At 44.2% G+C, this 20,627-nt stretch overlaps 1 protein-coding gene across 2 annotated transcripts in view; it reads right to left on the reverse strand.

Moving 5' to 3' along the window:
* LOC147697257 (pyruvate dehydrogenase E1 component subunit alpha, mitochondrial) overlaps positions 1-20,627 on the reverse strand; it is a 158,794-nt gene that overhangs the window by 47,426 nt on the left and 90,741 nt on the right. For both annotated transcript variants that reach the window (XM_086934334.1, XM_086934333.1), the window contains 3 exons: positions 12,019-12,111; positions 11,306-11,461; positions 5,894-5,965 (listed from right to left, as the gene is read on the reverse strand). In XM_086934334.1, the coding sequence (XP_086790460.1) occupies positions 5,894-5,965; positions 11,306-11,461; positions 12,019-12,111 (321 nt within the window). The remainder of the gene's footprint in view (positions 1-5,893; positions 5,966-11,305; positions 11,462-12,018; positions 12,112-20,627) is intronic.

Consider the following 20,627-nt stretch of genomic DNA (forward strand, 5'->3'; position numbering starts at 1 on the left):
CTGCTCCAGAGATGTCATGAGTTGCTTTTTGATGATCTTGTCCAGTACCTTGGCTGGGAAAGGGAGCATGGAGATTAGTCTGTAGTTCTTGAGTTTGTTGGTGTCGGCAGAGGTTTTTTCTGAGAAGTGGTCTGACTTTGGCGTCTTTCCAGACGTTGGGAAATGTTGCAGTAGTGATTGAGTTGTTGAGCAGGGTAGTGAGTTCCTGGTCGATCCTTTGGTTTCTGAGACTGAAGATGTGGTACCAGCATGTGTCTGTGTGAGCTCTCAAGTGGATGGATTTCAAGGTTAAGGTGGTGTCCTGGGTACAGAGTAGATTCCAGGTGGTCAGTCTGTGGTTCGGGTCAGATGCAGTGGTGGCATATCTATTGAGGAAGTACACAGGTGTATGTTGGAGTTTAAAGTTTCTGTATATGGTTGCGAGCGTGTCATGGGAGAAGTTGGCGAGGATGTCGATTAGTTTTTGTGAGGGTAGGATGTTGTTTTCGCAGGGAGCCAGGTTGGCGAATTCCTTAATGTTGAAGAGTTCCTTGTTGTTGTTGGCGCTGGTTGCAATGTGTGCTGCTAGGGCTGTCTTTGTTACCCTCAGCAGGAAGTGGTAGAGGTTAAGGGAGGTCTTGAAGACTGCCCTGTTGGAGGTGTCCAGCTGTTTGCTGTATCATTTTGCTGTTTTGAGTTCTGGGGTGTGCTAGCTAGTTCCTTTTGAGGATTTATTCTGGTTGGTCTTGATGGGGACAATGGTGCAGAAGTTCTTAATTTCCTATTCAAGGTTGGTGGCGGGGGTGTTGGAGGTGTTAAGGGTGTCAGTCTAGCTGGTCTTAACATTTGTTGCAGCTGCGGTGTGGGGCACTGGTCATCTTGGGGGTGGTGGTGAGCAGGCTTGAGATGCTGAAGTGGATGATGGAATGGTCGATCCATGCAAGTTGTGGCTGTATTTGACGCAGTTGTTGGAGGTGAAGATAGGGTCGCGTGTGTGTCCTGTGGTGCATGTGGGGTCGTAGACGATCTGGGTCAATCAGCGGTTGCTCATACTGTTGAGGTAGTGTACAGTGTTGTTGCATTTGGGATTGTCAATGTGGAAATTTAGGTCACAGAGGAAGATGTAGTCCTTGGAGTCCAAGGCTGGGAGGCACAATGAATTCTATGATGGGGTTGCAGAAGCTAGAGTATAGTCCTTGGGGTCGGTATGCAAGGGTGCCTCTGATGGTTGTCTTGGCGTCATTGTGGAGCTTGAAGCTGAGATGTTCCATGGAGGTTTGGGTGTTGTTGGGGGTGCACTATATGGTCTCTAGGGATGTTGGCTATTCCTCCTCCCTGCTTGTCTTAGTGTGGTCCTGGTGAGTGATTTTGTTTCCGTCGGGGATCGCTGCGGCAATGTCTAGAGTGGATGCAGATTTGAGCTCGGTCTCGGTGAGGAAGAGGGGAATGCTTGCATATGGAGCACGTGTTGAGGAGTAGGCGGTGGAGCTGTTTTGTTGTGTTCCATTTTAGATTCCGAATGAATTTCCCGATTCATGCCCTTATATAGGTACAATTCACATTGCCCATATATAGGCATAGAAATCCAGTCCTTATTTAGACATAGCCCATGCTGCCCAAATACAGGCATGGCTACTTCCATCCGTTCATCTATGTCACAACGATTTATTGGAAAACCAGACTCATAAGCTGTTAGGGACTTCCCCTGGCCTGGATATTGATTTCTCCAAGAACTCGTTTATTATGCATGAACATCTAATCCTTAGGGGTTCATTCATGACATTCATATGCCCGACTTTACGTCAAAGCTACCATTCCTAAACACCTTCATGGTATAAATATACCTTCACTTGCTTTGGCAAAGCACGGTGTGGTTGGGTGCAGTTCAACTACCTACTTGCACGACGCAGCTCGCTACAGCAAGTGCCGAAGGAAGCCAACTCTCTAGCTGACACACTGACCAGAAGCTGTCATCCTCCTGCCGAGAAACAAGCTCCAGTGTTTCTGACTTCCTCTTGCGGGGTGTGGGGAAATAGAGTCTGTGTAAGAGATACCAACCTCTCTTATTCTAAGGTATGGCGCGGATTAGAACCTAGAGAAACCTTTGGCAATTGTTGGCAAAAACTAAACCTATGCTAAATGTAATGTAATGTAAAAAATTCTTATAGAGCGCGGCTTACACCGGACGGTTTCTTGGCGCTGTTCACTTATTCGGTGGGAGGCATAAGGGGGAGGTGAAAAGTACTTATGTGTAAATGCTGCGGAAGAGGTGAGTTTTGAGGAGAGACCTAAAGTGAGGGTAGGAAGGAGAGAGTCTAAGTTCCAGCGGGAGAGAGTTCCAGAATGAGGGGGCCAGGAAAGAGAATCTGAGACCTCCGTGTTTTTTGCGCCTGAACCTAGGCGTCTGGAGGAGTGCATGGTGAGAAGATCGGAGGTGCCTGGAGGGAGCGTAAGGGTGCAAAAGGGAGGAGATGAAGGAAGGGCCGATGCCGGCCAGAGATTTGTGGGTCAGGCAGCCTAGTTTGAATTTGCAACGCTCCGATACAGGAATCCAATGAAGGGCTTTGAGCAGAGGGCGGACGTGGTGGTGTTTGGGTTGACGATAGATCAGGCGAGCTGCCTGATTCTGTATCAGCTGTAATCTTGTGATTTGATATTGTGGGATGCCTGCATACAGGGCGTTGGCGTAGTCAATCCGGGAGATGACTAATGCCAGCAATGCCAAGGTGAGGGCTTCGGTGGTCAGAAAATGGGCTATTTTCCTGATCTTCCTAAGCTGGAAAAAGCAGGAAGACACAGTGGCACTGACCTGGTGCTTCATTGAGAGATCATGAGAGATGTAAACCCCCAGGCTTTTTACCTTGTCAGCCGGACAGGGAGGGGGGCCGAGGGAAATAGGCCAGAAGGTAGAATTCCAGGGGTTGGATGGGCCTCCGACAAGAACAAGCTCCGTCTTGTCGGGATTAAGTTTGAGATGGTGGGCGCCCATCCAATTACTGATATGGCAAAGGGTGGACTGAAAGTCTTGGGCCGCTTCATTCGAGGAGTCAAGATTGAAGACAAGCTGAATGTCGTCTGCATAGTTAAATGCAGTGACATTCCTTCCCCGGAGGGAGCGGATCAGGGGAGTGAGGTACAAGTTAAAAAGGAGTGGTGACAAGGACGAGCCCTGCGGGACGCCGCAGGTGAGCTTCATCCTGTCAGCCGAAAACTGGGAGAGTCGAACAGATTGGTGGCGGTTCGTCAGGAAGGAGCGGACCCAGTTAAGGGCCGTCCCACTGATGCCCACCTCTTTGACACGGTCGATCAAGATGGTGTGGTCGACCGTGTCAAAGGCTGCCGACAGATCCAGGAGAATCAAGGCTTGGCTAATGTTGGAATCGGCACCTCTACGGAGTTCCTCCATGACAGAGAGGATAACCGCCTCCGTCGAATGGGCAGGTCTAAACCCGGCTTGCTGGGAGTCTAAGAAGTTGGAGTCTTCAATAAAGGAACTGAGGACGCTAGTCACATGTGTCTCAAGTACCTTACTCAGGTAAGGGAGAAGGGAGATGGGGCGGAAGTTACCCATAACCGCGGGGTCAGCGTTGGTTTTTTTTAGTATGGGAACCACCTCAGCGTTCTTGAACTGGCTGGGGACCTCACCGAGCAGGAGAGAGTTGTTCAGGAGGGCCAGCGGAGGGGCGGGGCAAGCCGAGAAGGCGGCCCGGAGAATCGCAGGAGGGCAGCAATCTGTGGGGTAGCCAGATGAAATTTTATTAAGCAGAGAGAGAAAGTCTTCTTCTAATATGAGGGGGAGCTGGGTCAAGGAATGGGAATTAAATGAGGGAGTGATCTCTGTGAGGGACGTCGCCGGGGATCCAGAGGAAATACTGTTTTTAATTTTACTGATTTTATCTATAAAGAAACAGTTAAGGGAATCACAAAGTGCCTGAGATGGGAGGGGTTTGATGGTCACCCTATCCCGGTGTGAGAGCTCATCCACAATGGCAAAGATTTCTTTAGATTTTTGCGCGGAGTTAAGAATTTTTGTGGATAAGTAGGCAGTTTTGGCGGCTGAGATTGCCTGTTTGTATTCTCCATTCTAAAGACACCACCTACTTCTTCCCTCGTACTAGACCTAGGTTAGGTACACTGGGGTAGGCGTATTTTAGAAGCACCAGTCGAGTATTTTAGCTTGTGTTATTTATGTATGTATTTTGTCATGTCATAGCAAAAGACAATGCTATTACAGTATTATTTTATATTACAGTTTACGCTGTACGCATTACACTTTGCATTCTGTCTAACGATTGTCGCAGTTCACCTCTCTTGCATGAGAAAGAAGACTGTTCAATAAAACCCTTTTATTGAAAAGCCAGTCTCTCTATTTCTGTGCAAACTCTGTAGAAACAAAGCATGCACGATTGACTGAGTGAAATAGTTATCTATTGTTTCCACGACGCTGAAGATATGTTTCGATTCTAGGGGAAACAAAGTTGTCATGTTTCTGTGGTTGTCAGAAACTAATCCCTTCTTGTTTACTCGAGAAAGTTTCTAGTGACCTCTGAGTTCGCTGGCACACACAATTAAGTTTAGTATACTCGATAAGAGACATATTGACCTCAGTCCTATGTCAAATCTATAGTGTATATTATTCCAATGCGCAGAGCCTATTGGGAATATAGGAACTACACTACAGTTTTGCTTCTCAAGTGGTGAGGCGAAAGGTCAGCGTGATGCTTTCTGGAGTCGAGGTGGTCATGCTGGTGCAGGAGACGATGCATCTGGCGCAGGAGAATAGTCGTACCATAGAGTGGGGTGCAGTGTGTCAGCAGTGTTTGCTTGGTGGTTCGGTGTTCAGGGTGTGGAGGACAGCAGCGTCCTATCTGCGGGTGGGCTGGGAACCAGAGGTCCTCGTGCTCAGAGCGGTCCAGGTGTAGACAGGCTTGCCTTTGGCAAGCCAGCCGTCGGTGCGCTGTGCTCTGCCCTCCATTAAGTAGGTCTTGGGAGGAAGGAGGGGCGCTCAGTGGTGGTGGGGAGAGTTAGGTGGGAAAATGGGAGGCACGCAGGAGTAGGAAATAAGCACCAAGGAGAACAGGAGGAAGGCAATGGAAAAAAAAGTTAGGGAAACCAGGAGAAAGCCAAAATGAGAAAAAAGCAGCAAAAATGACAAAGAAAAAGTAAAAGCAATTAAGCAGTTCAAAGCGATGGCAAAAGGGAGAAAGGCGAAAAAACAAAGAAAAGCAGTAAGCAATCTAGAATTGGGGGGAACCAACGAAAGAGCAGAAACGAGGGAACAACAGGAGAAAAGCAGAAGCAAACAGCAATGCAGCAGCATGGGTGACAGCTGGGTCCGGGCCCTGCTCAATGGGGTCGCTGTGTATGCCAGAAAAACCAAGAAAATATTTCTGCAAAGCAACTAAAAACACACATGCACAACTGTGCTACAAGACCCAGCACTATCAATGGAAAAAAAGGATATGAAGGAATTAGAATCTAGGATTCATGATGAGTCTCATTGCTTTCTTAACTTATTGCACACATTTTGTTCCTGCTATTTAAACATAGAAATGTGTATGCTTTGTTAACAAAAGAAAACTAGGCATTAGCAGCCAAACATTTTCTACTGCTCATCTACAATTAAGATGCATATGTACCGTAGCTGCATTATAAAATGTTATGCCACTTAGTACAAATATGGTCAGATGGTTTGTCATGGTGTCTCTCTCCAGGGCTCCAGGGGAGGGGGGGGGGCAGTGAGTCTATCATTTGTCTTTCCAAGAATTAAAGGCTTGTCTGATTCAAAAGAGGAGGTGGGAAGTAGGCTCTCAGCTAGTTTTTCCCAGCTTTTCCCCTTGAAGAATTAATGTGGTTTCATGCCGTTAACAGTACAGAAGAAGAATATTAAAAATAATAATCAGAAGCAACTCACCTTGCCAGACCTGCAGTGATCAGCAGCAAACTTTGTGGCCTCCCTGACACATAACACGTCCATACCATCAACCTGGCAAAATAAAATAAAAAAGAAACATATTGAACTCCCGTTCAAATGAAAAGAGCATTGTCCACTAAAGCTACTTTTAGTGAGAATATCAATTTAAATTCCAGTCAATTTCAAATGTAGAATGCATTGATTCTGCGCTGCAGCAATGTTTTATGCACATTTGATTGTATGGAGCACACTGCAAAACTAAAGCACAAAACAATCCTATAATACCCTTAGAAAACCCATAGTTTAGAAACAGAACATTTAACCAAACACATCAGGGAAAATTATAGAGTACAGTAGAAATAGCAACAATGAATCAAAACAGAACAAAATACCACAAGAATATAAAAACAACCACGTATTGAAAGGCAGAAGAGGTTGTATACTAGGTCTGCAAAATACATTTACCCACTCTTACAGAGTCCATCCAAAATCCAGCTGAAAAAATGTACTATACAAGTCCCCAAGCGTGCAAAGAAAAATGATGATTTAATGCTAACAGCTAGATGGCTCAGGAAACTTCTGCCATGTTCAACAGGACTAATTCAATGTTGGTATGTTACAACCTCACTTGTTTTCCACATCACAGTTTTCATTCAATGGGGTGGAGCTCAACTTTTGCGATGACCAGGCTTGCCCCAATGATAACAGTCCCCTTTTTAAATTATATATGCGATCACATTTTTATTACATTTTTTAAATAGACCCACTTCTATTAAGCACGTTCTCTTTCTTTGATACAAAAGGTTCTTTGTGCTGTGGGCCAAAATTGCTGATTTATATTTTAATTTCCAGTTGTGGCTTGTCAGACTTGCAATGTTTTTCTGATTATATTGGTGTTTTATTATCATGCTTGATGTGTTTGGGTTTTTGTTTGTTTCCAAATTATGCTACAGGACCAGGGCCTTGAAGCAATTTCCTGGGATACTCATGGGTGTGCTTCAGCCAGCATCGAAGGAGGCTCTTTGTCGGCAGGCACAATCATAGATCTAAGGGCACTGGACAACTTTAACAGTTCTCCTTTATCTAATCCACACCCTCACTGCCACTTTCCTATGCTGAGGTATTAGTGTTTGATGTTATGGTCTACTCTAAGGCAGCCCCTAATGCCAGAGCCAATATAACAGAGGGATTAAGTAATGATAACTCTTTCTCTGTTACCAATTCAGTCCCTTTTTCGCGACACTGCAGTCAGAACTAATATGTTCAATGCAGTCTGTTTATTCCGACACTCTGAAATTTGCCAGGAGACCCTACCATGATTTTCCACTGGTGCAGGAGACGCACCTTCTTATCTCAACTGCAGCATTCTGGAGCGATACGGATATAGGTGTATCACTCTGGGTTTACTAGGGATATGGCTATCTTGCTTCAGAATCCTTTTTCTTAGCAGTGACTGACGAAAAAAAGATTAGCAGGGTCAATGTATCTTGAGGCTGATGTAGTAGGATTCCCAATAAGAAATCTTAAATTGCATCAAATAATTTGCAATTTGTGATTTCTTAACAGAAATCTACTGAATAGCATTCTGTAGAAGTGGGTGCAATTTGAAGAAGATTTCTAATAAATAGATTTGTATTTTGTGAATCAGTCTATGTACTAATAAGTTGGTTAACAAAATACAGATTCGTAGTGGATTGCTATTCGACCTACATCATTAATATGCACGAAGTAGGTTGCAAACAGAGACCATCTACGATCGGTTAAAGTCTCAGGCATGTTGGCCTGCTAGGTCAGCACAACATGTCCGTGATTGCTTTTAAATAAAGACATCTTTTTATTATGATTTTTTTTAAATGCCGCCCGTATTCCTAAAAGAAAAATGGGCTGCATTTGAGAAAAAAAAAGAAAGAATACTTTTATAAACATTTTGTACGAGCAGGCAGTAGTCCCAAGGACCACAGCCAGATCGGAAAAAATGCTCTTGTAGACATTCACAAAGGGGAAGATAGCCCTTGGGAACCCCTTTCCGTCTGCAAATGCTTACCATTAATTATGTTTTGCAACTCGATATCAGTCGTAAAACATTACTACTGAAGCTAAAGAATCTGTATTTGGAACAGACGCCCTTTACACACTCCTTCCGAATACCAATTCTCCATTAATTCTGAAACCCAAATTGTTATTCAGTAATGTGTTACCAAATCGCAACATGAGTTAGGTAGATATAAAAAAAAAAAAGAGACATTAGGCTTGGGTTTGACCTTTGAGACCATAAAATTACTAGAATCATCAGGCCCATGCTGCCTAGCATGGTGGAAGGCCGTCTTTGGTCATTCTGTCGTACTCATGATTCCAACCCTTCTGGTACAGGATTCCTTACGGAATACTGGCACTTTGTTATTCAAGCCTCCACAGAATCAATCTTTATTTATAAAAGAAAGAAATCCGGAAGCTCTGTTCAGAAGTGTGTAGCCAGTGCAATTGAATGTCAGTGCCTAAATAGCAAACCTCAGCTGCTAGTCCTAAATCGAATGCCTCTTTAATCTACTCCCAGACACTATGCCTGTTTAGCTTCCTCTTTCAGGTCCCTGCTTTCTCCCTTTATAATGGTTTTATCGTCGTTTGTCCTCTGTTTTTTTGCTTTGTGTTTTTCCCCTTTCTCGCTTGGCTGTTGCTAAAAAAATGTAAGTGCTAGTCCCCACAAATGAGTGCTGGTAGACCCTGCAGCTCGAAATTAGGCACTGCCCAGGATGCAATTGTTATTGGGGAGCGGATTTGAACACATTGATGGAATGAAACTCAAAACCTACAGGTTTTGCATTACTGGGTCGCACATGAACACTCTTACCTGAAAGAGAGCTTTCCTTAGGACTCAGATATATAGTCCTCTTTGTGCATTGGTGAACATTTACTTACTTCTCCGCCTTGCACCAGTCTTTTTCACGGCTAGACTACCTTTTCAGCAAATCCACTGATGTGTCCCACGTGTCGGGATTATGCATCTTTCTCTGAAGCTTATCAGACAACTCACCAGTACCGGAGAAACTACTTTGCTTGGGGAGACGTGAACATGCAACATGGCTGCTAAAATGTTGGTGGTTCACTACGATGAGTTTTTCGTGTACTTTTGGGAAGAGACTGAGTCATCTTAACCTAAGATATACGTAACCTCTAATGGAGATCTGCCACCTTCCCGAATCTATGAAACTTATTTTTGTCATGTCACTTAATACAGCTGACCCGTTTGTGCTAAGTAATTTTCATCCTGTCTCTCTTTTACCATTGCCCACTAAAATACTGGAAAACTAGTTAACAAACAACTGTCCAGCTACCTTGAAACTTACCTTTTGCTACACTGCATTCACTAGCTTTCATGGTCAGTAACTGCAAGAAGTGCAGATTCAGTGGTGTACTAAGAACCACAGATGTATACTGATCAAGGGAGGATTGATCCCCATGATTGTTCTAGACCTCCCAGCTATGACTGATACAATATCACACTACATCCTCAGTCTTTACAGCATTCACAGTTCTTAGCTAGTGCTGACTCTTGCTTACTCAGTCAGTCAGTATACCCCTTTATGCTTCTTAACTTTTTGCATTCCATTGGGCTACTCTTTATGCCCCACCCTTTCAATATTTATATTACTCCCCTTGCCTCTTTAATTCACTCCTTTGGTTTTCAGATCAAGTCAAACATGGATGATATAAAAATGATTGCTTCTATCTTAAAAAAACAATATGTCCACACAAGGAAAATTCTGTGCTTGTACCTTTTCTCCTGATGGCTGGATGGGAGCCAACTGGCTTAAGTCAAACAATGACAAAAAAGAGGTTCTGATGTTCGGTAAACAATCCTACATTTGGTCTGCCTCTTGGTATTTTGCGATATAGGATCTGTTCCATTCCCTGCTTTTTCAGTCAAAAATATTATTTTCGATTTGATAATAGCCTGATGTTTTTTCCTGAAGTCAATCGGGGCACAGCTACATATTTCTCACTATTAAGGACTCTCATGAAAATTATCCCTTTTTTACCTGAATCCACTTGCAAGACAGTGATACATCTGGTTAACCAGTCTCAGTTATGGCAATACACTCCATATTCCAGAATACCGGCTTCATCCCCTCCAGGCTGTGCAGAACTCACCTATTCGCCGTTGTAAGAGAGTGCCCGCTTGCTGCATGGTTGCCTCTACTTTTTGCTGAATTGCTGATGAGCTTTGACTGAGTGGGCCCTAGGATCATGCTAACCAGGTACCCAGGGCCTATGTTCTTACTCTAAAACTGCATTGAAGCCTAAACCCAATTGGCATCTCTGGCCACAGGTCAGTCCCTGGTAAAGGGTACCACAGGTACCCAGGGCACTGTGACTAGAGAAGGCCTCTAAGAGCTGCAGCACTAATTGTGCCACCCTTAGAGGTCCTGTACCTTCACACTCACACACTGCCTTTGCTGAGACAGAAAGCTGCTGTACAGGAAAAGGGAGAGGTCAGTGATACCCACAGAGTTTATTGGGAAGAGGGACTACTATAAACTGAGGCCAGAGACCCCAACCCTGGCGCCACTAGGAGAATGGTAGTACCTCAGAAGTACAGGGAGTTCCTCCTAACTTTAGCTCATGACATCCACCTAGCTGGGCATCTGGGCAAAACCTGCGAAAGGTTAGTTAGCCACTTTTACTGGCCCCAGAGGTCTCGGAAAGTGAAGGAGTTGGTTAGCTCCTAGGTCACCTCTCAAGCCAGTGGCAAGACAGGTAATCACTCAAAGGCCACCTTAATTGCACTACACATACTACAAGCATATATATTTATCTGTATATACGCAGAAAAGGAAGCATGACATTCAGAGTAGTTTCCAAGGTTAGACAGAGAGCACAACATCAACACTTTGAATCCACCCACCTTAAATCTTTGTTTTTCTAGCAGAGGTTTCAAGCATAGGATTCGCTCAGTGCCATCAACGCTGAGCTACAAAGCGGCAAAGCCTTTTGCCATTTTTACAACAAAGTCTTTAAGCTTAGGGTTAGCACAGGGCCATCCACGCCAAACTGAAAAATGACAAAAGCCTTTAACACCATTTTGCTGTTGCAAAGCATGTCATTTAATGATTGCACGGTTTTTTGTATGTCAGGCCCTTGAGTCCTAAACACATTGAGGAATCAAAGCTGGTGTCAATCTCTCAAAAGAATAAAATCTTAGAATGCACACTGAAAATATGTCTTATTTTCACCTAGAAGAACACAAAATCAGTATTAGTTACTTACAAAATTTGAATTCACTCAATGAATATTCTGATATGAAAACTCAAGAAAAGGGCAAGATGTGGTCATGTGCTAAAACGACCCAGCACAACAGTGAAAACAACAGGCAGTTCCAGATTGGAAGCAAAAACCATGCACACTCATACTTACTCTGAGACCTGGAATGTAGTCTCCTCTTTTGTAGTAGTCTGTGCTTGCTGCCGCCCTCTCCACCGACGTGCCCATTCCGTATCGGTTATTTTCACAAATGAAAATGCATGGCAGTTTCCACAATGCAGCCATGTTATAGGTTTCGAAAATCTGTCCCTGCAAGTAAACAACAAAAGACAATCCTAGTAGCTATTTCGCGATAATTTACGGTGCCCACATTAGCAGGTAGCACTACAGCACCAATTTTCATTTTTCGATCTTTAATGAGGATCCTAGAAAATGATGATCTCTGTACTTCATTTCAAAAGTTGTCTGAATTAGTGGGTGGTAATTAAAGTAAGCTAATTGTCTCCAAAGACCACATTTTAGGTTGGTATTTATTTGGGCAGGCGTTCTGATAACAAAGCGTGCTCATCTTCTGGGAAAGGCATTATATATAATGTCAAGAAACAGAATCAAATTACTGGGAATCTAGACATCAGTGAACCTTTTCCATAAACTGTACTGTATGCACTGTATGCATTTCCAATACATTCAATTAGAGGAAAATATTGCTGAATTTAGAAAACTCAATTCACATTTTTTCCCACTGTATACACATTTTCTGAAATAAAGTTAAATACCTCCTAAATAGGCCAAGTGACCTTCGATTGAGAGCGCAGCTGAATAAAAAGCTGCTCTCTTTAACACAAACAAATAGAAAGGTAGCTTACCTGATTCGCTGCACCATCACCGTATAAGCTCAAACATATCTCATTGTTGCCAAAATATTTGCAGGCTAAGGCAATACCAGCTCCAAGAGGAACCTAAAATGAATCACAAGACGACAGTGCTTTAGCCAACCACATCATTCACTTAATTCACTATCCAGTATTCAAAAACGGAAGAAAGTAATCCACATTGTGTGCACACAAAGGTTTCCTTCTTGTGAGTGCGGGGGCATTCTGTGGTTACTTCGACAGTATCAGTAGCAGATAGTGTCATTTACCATTGGCGGTCAAGTGGTGAAAATGTTACTGCACTCAAATTGGATAACCCAGTTATGACCTTTGGGCACTAAACCGAACAAGGGTGAAGTCGAACAGTCAAGGTTTATTTTAGGAGGTGTTAGGGGTAAGAGTAATTAACACATCATAAATGTGAAGATTGCAGGGGTGCCAAACTGAGAGAAACAGTATATAAAGTTGAACATTACATACTCTGTCCTTGTTTCTTGGCATATAAAAAAACAATGTCCACCAAATTTATAAATCTTATTCACTCAAACAGCACATCTATCACTCCGACACAGTTCTTGTTGCAAAAGCAGCATGCCAACACACCAATGAAAGTGAAATAATTATATGTCAATGTATTAAAACATTAAAAAAACATAAGTTAAAACAACCATGACATTTGGTCATATACAATTCATCTATCTATATATATTAAATGATCACACAATAGATCCAGAGATAAAGGGAAAGAAAAAGAAAAAGATAAAAGAAGATAAAAGAAGATAAAAAGAGTATCATGAGACAGTACACTTTGCCATTAAAAAACACATATCCGTGTTAAGATAGTGTTACGGCTGGGTCCTGATATACAGAAACCTGTCAATAACTAGTGTTTTAACAGAAAAACTGCCCAAAATATAAAACCTAAAGGCCACCACACAAGCTGGAAATGGTGTACTTGGCACAGTTGGCGTGGGCCCAGTTTGTGCCTTTTGTTCAACCATCTTGTATGCGACTGAGTGCAAGATGTAGAAGGCACGCACAGTGAGGATTCCAAAAATACCAAACTTCAGGCATCCACCTCTCCGAACTCCTTAGTCAGTGTCAAGATTTTTGATTGACAGCAGACCTGTATGAACGGTGCATGGACTACTCCCACATATTTAGCAAACCACAAGCAGGAAATGCACTCAAGGGGGTCGTGGACACCCACAGATTGGCACACAAAATGCTGGGATTGGTAACCCCAGTAAGGCCATTTTGATGCTTCCAGACTTACGGCTTCTTATTGAAGCCAAGAGGAAATTACGTTAACACCTGGGGCGAGAAGAGAAGAAAAACTGCGGTGCCCCTCTGGAGATTAACTTCGGTAAGTACAAACTCTCCAGAAGTGCTGGGCCTGTCACAGGCTCCCAGAGTTAAAATGATATAAAAAACTGAATTAAATTTAATAGGAAGAACCAGGTAAGTCCTCCAGGAATACATTTGTGAGCTTGCAAATAAAGTCAACTTCCAAGGCAAATGGGCTGCCCTCAGGCTAGTATGAGGCAGCAGCAGTCTCTCTCTGCACTGGTGGAGGGTACAAATCAGCTGCACACACTCACTTCGAGAGCCTGACCTCGACAGATAAACGCCTAACCAAAATATAAGGCATCTCCATTGGAATCAAACATAGTCCGCTGCGCAGGGAGAAAAACAAAGCAGACCAAAAAGGCTGAAAAGGGCATGGTAAAAACAACAATTGATGGACAGAATGCAGAACAATGTCATACATTCACCCCAGTACAGAGATCTGGGCCTAAATCCATCGTTTTTTTGCACTCCACTCCACCCCAGTTCAGACATGGCCATATGCAAATCAGCCTTGACCCTGTGCCTCATGGGAACAGTCCAGCCCGAACTGCCAAGCCATGTCTTTCCTGGACTGGAATCAAGCATCCTAGGACCGGTTTCTGGCTATCAGCCATCTTCAGCCAGGGTAGCTTGACTCCAGTGGTGTGGAGAGCATGGGACTCACGTCTGAGCATTGTGTGCTTAAAGTACCTGAAATCGATATCATTTAAGAAAGCGTTCTCCGCACCCAACAGTGCAGTATAAACATTTGTGAAGTCCCATCTGCTATCCCCGTGCCCCGTTCCTGCACCCCCTATCAACCCCTGAAAATACTGCAACGCCGCTGTCCAATAGTAAAGCCTTAAGTCAGGGGCCCCCCACCCACCTTTTTCTCTAGGGAGTGTCATATGTCGGTATGCTCTCCTAGTCTTGCCCTTTGCCCAAATAAACCTAATAATGATCAATTCTAACTTGTTAAACCAACAGTGATCAAAAAATAATGGGATGGCTCTAAAAATATATAAAAATTTGGGGAATGTAATCATTTTAATGACATTTATCCGGCCCATCAGGGTTAGATGCAGTTTATGCAACCTTTCCGTATGTTCCTTCACTTTCACTAGTAAGGGCTCCATATTAAACTCCACCATCCTATCTAAGTCCGCAGTTACTTTAACCCCTAGGTAGAGTGCCACGGGTATTACCCTAGTACCCTGGTATGTTGAATAGCTGTTTTGTACGATCTGCGTCTTTCCCCTATTTATCGAGTACCCTGAGACTGACCCAAAGTTCATAGCCTCCTGTTCAATTTCCGCAATGGCTCCTCCTGGATCAGGTGTAATAATTGCCACTTCGTCCGCATAGGCAAACACCTTGTATTCCCTATTATGCATTATGACTGGAAGGATATTATTGTTGCCATCAAATCTTCGTAAAATAGGGTCCAAATACAAGGCGAATAAGACAGGTGAAGCAGGGCACCCCTGTCTTGTCCCATGTTTCATCAGCACCCCCTCCGTATAGCCTTTATTAATCCTTACCCTAGCGGACTGAGCCTTATAGAGAGCCTGTATTACCTTGATGTATCCCCCACCGATGCCAAACCATTAAATAACCGTCCACAAATAGTTCCAGGAGACCCTGTCAAAAGCCTTCTCTGCATCCAGAAAAATGGCCGCGACAGGGTCTCCTGCAACCCCTGCAGCGTCCAGGAGGGAAATCATTTGCCTCGTATGTTGTGTTGTCCCTTTCCCTGGAATAAATCCATGCTGCGTGTCACTGACCAGGCTCTCTATAACCCTACTTAGCCTTTGTGCCAATGATTGAGAAAATGTTAGCGTCCGCATTCATGAGCGTGATCGGCCTATAGGACCCCGGTTCTAATGGTGGCTTATCCTTTTTTAATATAACTATGATGTCTGCCCCCGCCCAAGATTGTGGGACTGAGAGCCCCAACTGTGCCTGCCTAAGAGTCTTCAGCATATCTTTCCCGAGGGTATCCCTAAATGTTTTATAGAATTCTGCTGGGATTTGATCCGGGCCTGAAGCTTTCCCTGAGGGAAGGTTACTCACTGCTGCTTGTATTTCCTGTAGGGTGAGTGGGAGATCCAGCTCCTCTCTCCTCTCTTCTTCTAATACAGGGTGTAGAATATCAGCCAGATAGTCCCTAATTTCTAAATCTGAATTGCTGAGAGTCTGATCATACAAGTTTGCATAAAATTCCCTAAATACCTCCCTAACATCTTCCACCTTATTCAAGACCCACCCCTAAGCCATCGCTAATTTCTTTTATTTTCCCCGCTGCCAGATTTTGTCTCGTCCAAATTGCTAATAGATGGCCTACCCTCTCATTGTACTCGTAACATTTTTCTTTTTTAGCCAGATAGTTGCTTGCCGCCTTCCTAGCTAAACTTTCATTTGCCTCTGCTCTGATTATCTCGATTTTTAATAGAATATCATCTGATTCCTGCTTCTTTATAGCCACAATGAGAAGATCTTCTAAGTGTGTCAAGTCTTTAAGACTTCTATCCAGCTTATTCTTCTCCTGTCGATCCCTATATAGGGTGTAGCTCAGCGTTTCCACCCTAATTCCAGCCTTAAACGCATCCCAGGTAGTGCCGGGAGTGGCTGCCCCCCTATTAGACTCCCAGAAAAGTACAATCCAATCTTGCATGCGATTGATATAACCTTCTTCCCTTAGTAGCCCCCTCTCAAAGGTCCATAAGTATTCCTTCATCCTTGTATTTTTGATTGTGATCGTTAAAACTAGTGGGTTGTGATCTGAGAATAACCTTGGCAACCTTTCCAGCCGGCTCCTGCTAACCAATGGGCTTGAAATAGTAATCTAGCCTAGCAACCATCCTATGTGGTGCCAAGTAGTACGTGCTACCTGTCCCTGCCGGGTTATTCTGGGCCCACATATCGACTAATGCATTATGTCGTACAAGATTACATATAGCCTGGCATGTCCGCTTTTTACGGCCCCCATAAGCTCTCCCACTCATTGTGCCTAGCCCATCCAGCCCATTTATATTAAAATCCCCGCAAAAAATTACCGGTTCTGGCCACAATGGTAGCTCTGAATCGAGAAATTCAAATATCTCTGGCTCGTCATCAGTGGATCCATATATAGAAACAAATGTGCATCTTCCAGCCCCTGATTCACCCTCCACATTTACCCACCTCCACCATTGATCCTCCTTTTTCCTCAAGGCCTTAAAAACTCCCTTCTTAGCTAGGATGGCCACCACTCTTGTCTTAGTGCCTTGTTTTGTATGTGAGAGTACCTCAACACCTAATTGGTCCAGCAGATACTTATTATTCCCCTCGATATGGGTCTCCTGATGGCAAGATGGCCGCTGCTAGGTTGTAGAGAGCAGTCGCGCATCACTCTCTCTCCCGAACAGAACGCGGATGGAGCACTAAGCTAGACATGCTGGGGCTACTTGGGCGATTTCAGGGTCAGGAACCGGCAGTTAAAGACCACGGGCAGTGGTTACATCGGGCGATAATTATTTCAGTCGAGTCACTGAAAGGCTGCTGGAGGAGACTGCACAGAGAGGTGCACAACTACAGAGCAGCCAGGAAAATGTCACAAAGAGTGAGGCAAGACAAGGATAAAGAAAAACCTCTGCCGACCCCGTTCAGCATATCAAAGGGGTTAGGACAAAGGGATAATTTAAACCCTGGGGGCAACGCAAAGATACCTCCAGCAGGCAAGCGGTCGGCGGCCCCCAACAGCGCGGCAGCAAAAGCGCTTCAGAAGATGGCTGAGAAAGAGAAAAGGACGGAGACAAAAGGGAAGCATCAGGAGCAAGAAACTTGTGGAGCAGCGAGTGCAAAACCACAGCGGGTTAACAGTGCGGCTAACAAAGATAAATATAAAGATATAATATTCCATCAGCCCACCTTGACGGAATCCTTTGCTGGTAAACCTCCTGCCCCCTCCGGTCTTGGAAACACAGCAACGGCAGCAACCAGGACGCCGGGAAAACAACCCTCCGGAGAGGACGCTGACACAGAGAATGCCGTCCCCGAGGACGTAGGAATCCTGGCTGCTAGGCAACAGATCTAAGCACAGACGCGCCCGGAGGGATCGCCACTTACGGAAGATGGACAGACCTTCGAGCGGCAAGAGGTGAGCAGGGGCACGCCAGGAGGGGCAGAGGCTGCACAGAGGGTCAGAGAGGCCCATTAATCTGCAAATGATGGATGCGCTGCTCCAGGTCGAGGCAGGACTTGGCAGTGCGAAGATGGCTGATTCAGATTGGGGCAGTATGGTAAGCCTTGCATCACGGAAAGAGCGCGGAGACACTGTTGGTGAGAATAAAGGAGACAGAGGGGGAGGCTCCACCGAGTGGGATAGGTTATTTTCTGTCAATGAGGAATCAGATTTATCACCTTCAAGCGAAGGAGAAAGTTTTACAGAAGATAACTCTGACTCAGAAATTAGCTTTACTGACTGGGGGGGCGGGGGGGGGGGGGGGTTAAAAACACACAAAAAAGGAGGAAACCTGGCCCTAGACGCCCTGGAGGTGGTGACTCCCCTTCAAGTATGAACAGGAAGCTATTATGGGATTATTCAGCCACCTTTAAGATATACCAGGAAGGCAACCACACAGGAGGGGCAACAGCAGGGGTTAGCAATGAACCACCGTAGCATGCTACGTTGGACCTATTGTTTAACACATTAAAGCAGATGCAGGGGGAGCCAGGGCAGAAAGTCGGAGAGCGAGACAAGCAATGAAAAAAATCCACTCAGGAAAAACAACAGGAAATATGAAGTAGTGGAAGAAAGAGTGACTCAGGTGGAAGAAAAAACTGGGAGACAATAGGATGATGTAACGGAATGGCAGTCATTAAAAGTGGAGCACGAGAAAGCAATGGATGATCTTCAATGGGAGATTGAGGATTTTGAGAATCGCCAGAGGCTGGCGGAGGGGGTGGAAGGGCAGGACGCAAGAGGTTATGTTAATAAACTATTGAAGGGAGCTTTTCCTGAGGCGCAATGGCAATGGGAAACAGAGGTCCAAAGGGCACATAGATTTCCACTCATGACTAAGAAAGGGAGAGATGGTAATCAGGATAAGTTGCCTAGGACAATGTTGGTTTTTCTGGGGAATTTTTTGGCAAGGCAAGAAGTGATGGATAAGGCCAGACCAGACAGTAAGAAAACATATGATGGGGTTACTTTTTTCGCAAGGCCTGATTTTTGTCATGTCACGGTGGAGAGAAGGTGGAGGCTCAGGCAACTGATAGCACCCTTTCAAGGGCAAGGGTCAGAGGCATACCTGTTGTTTCCTGCAAGACTAAAAGTCATTACTAGAGGGCATGTCAGGATGTTTTTCTCAGAAATTAAGGCTAATCAGTTCTTAGAGGAACTAAAAACTCAGGGAAAGGGTCTCAGTAGAGATAAAGGTCCAACCACAGGCACGTAGGGAGGCCACAGAAAATATGTAGGCCTGTAAGGGAGAGAAGCGGCACTACAAGCTACAGAGGTAACACATAGGTCATGCCTGACCTATTTGCCTGTAGAAGGAGGGGGGGAGATTCGGGGTGGGAGGGGGGAGATTCGGGGTGGGCAGGGGGGCGGGGAATGGGGGGGTTCAAGGGAGACACGGTAGCTACAGCACAGTACACGAGAACACAGAGACACATGTATTTCACACTAGTGGTAGTAGGGAAAACAAGGGGGAAGTTGGTAAGAAGGATGGAAACACCTAGCAAATATACATGGCATTGAGGATTGCTACAATAAACATCTGTGGCCTCAATGATGGAGGGAAAAGGCAGAAGGTGGCTGCTATGTTGAGAAGGTTAAAATTTGATGAATAACGTTTTAAAAAAATATATATTTTGGGGTTGTGCCAATGAGTCTCTTTTGTTCATTTGAAGGTCGGAGCCAGAACTGCTACGCCTCGAGTTTCACAATGCATGTGGGCCTTTGTTTATTTGAACTGTTTATCACAACAAAATGGGTTCCTGCTCGCAAATTTCAAAACTTAAGAAGGGGGAACGGACTGAATAATGCAGTGGTACAGACTGGGTAATTCAGTCAAACCATGCAAAGAAATGGTTTGGCACCATTAAATGAAACAATTGCTTTGTCACGTTTAATATGTGGTAACCCGAGAGCAGGCCACAGTATACCAACGTTATTGAATTACTTACAATTGCATATAACAATTCTGAGAAGCAATAAAACAAAAACAAAAAATGATGTGCCAAAACCAAGGTGAATGATCACAAGTGCTGTCCAATACACACCAATAATGATCAAGTAAATACAAAGAAATGGACACAAAAAATATAAATTCTAAAAGTTACACAATGAGCAATCTCCTAGGACGCCAGCTTAAATGATTTGGTTTAAACACTTGGAAAAGAAAACACGTGGAAAATACTCGGCAGCTAAATCTTCCACCCTGAGTGTACAAAGGGGCAAAGTGGGTAGGATGAGGTCCAGATAGACAATTGCTTGCCATAAAGTCCATCATTATTGACCCTAATATCGTCTGTTAACATGTTTCAACCTCAGACCTTTAGAGGTCTCATCAGGACTAGGGCTGGTATGACCCTCCTACAGAACAATAAAAGATCGGTTAGACTTAATGAAAATGGGAGGAAAGGATAAGGCGTATCTGAACTGTAGTTGAATAAGTCTATTACTTACTCACTTATTCAGCAGAGGACCATTCATTGTACTAAACAAAAGAAAAGGGACGTTAGCCCAATTACTGTATGTATTGTATTTGTATTATATTGTAATTGCATTCATATAGCTCTTACTACCCCTGACGAGGCGTCAATGTGCTTTTTCGGCGAGTAATGTGACGGTTCATAATCTTTATAACCATCATACTTCTTCATTTAACATACCTTCATCAAAATCAGCATTTTATCTACAAAGAAATATAGGGGGACAAAGCTTTATTGTTGAGAATGAAGTCTCCATTAAGCATGCAAATGTGCATATGTGGGCCCCCAAACTTTGCTCACCTTTCGTCAAGGGTCAGAGGGAAGTCAATTCAAGAAAATAAACACAATTGAGCAAAACAGTTAATGTCAGAAAATTGTCAAATTGTCCAGAGGTACTGTTGTAAATAAAACAATCCGACTTACCTAAACACTTTTGTCTGAGTATTACATGCTAAAGGTCCGGACCTCTGACAAAAGGGAGAGGTCCCCACTTAAGAATGAATTCAGTGTGGACCTGGTGGGGTCTCTCCCTTTTATTTATTCAATATAGTTGGATAACTTCCAAGGCTTCCTCT

This window comes from Lissotriton vulgaris, chromosome 8, assembly GCF_964263255.1.
Source record: "Lissotriton vulgaris chromosome 8, aLisVul1.2, whole genome shotgun sequence".
Taxonomy (NCBI): domain Eukaryota; kingdom Metazoa; phylum Chordata; class Amphibia; order Caudata; family Salamandridae; genus Lissotriton; species Lissotriton vulgaris.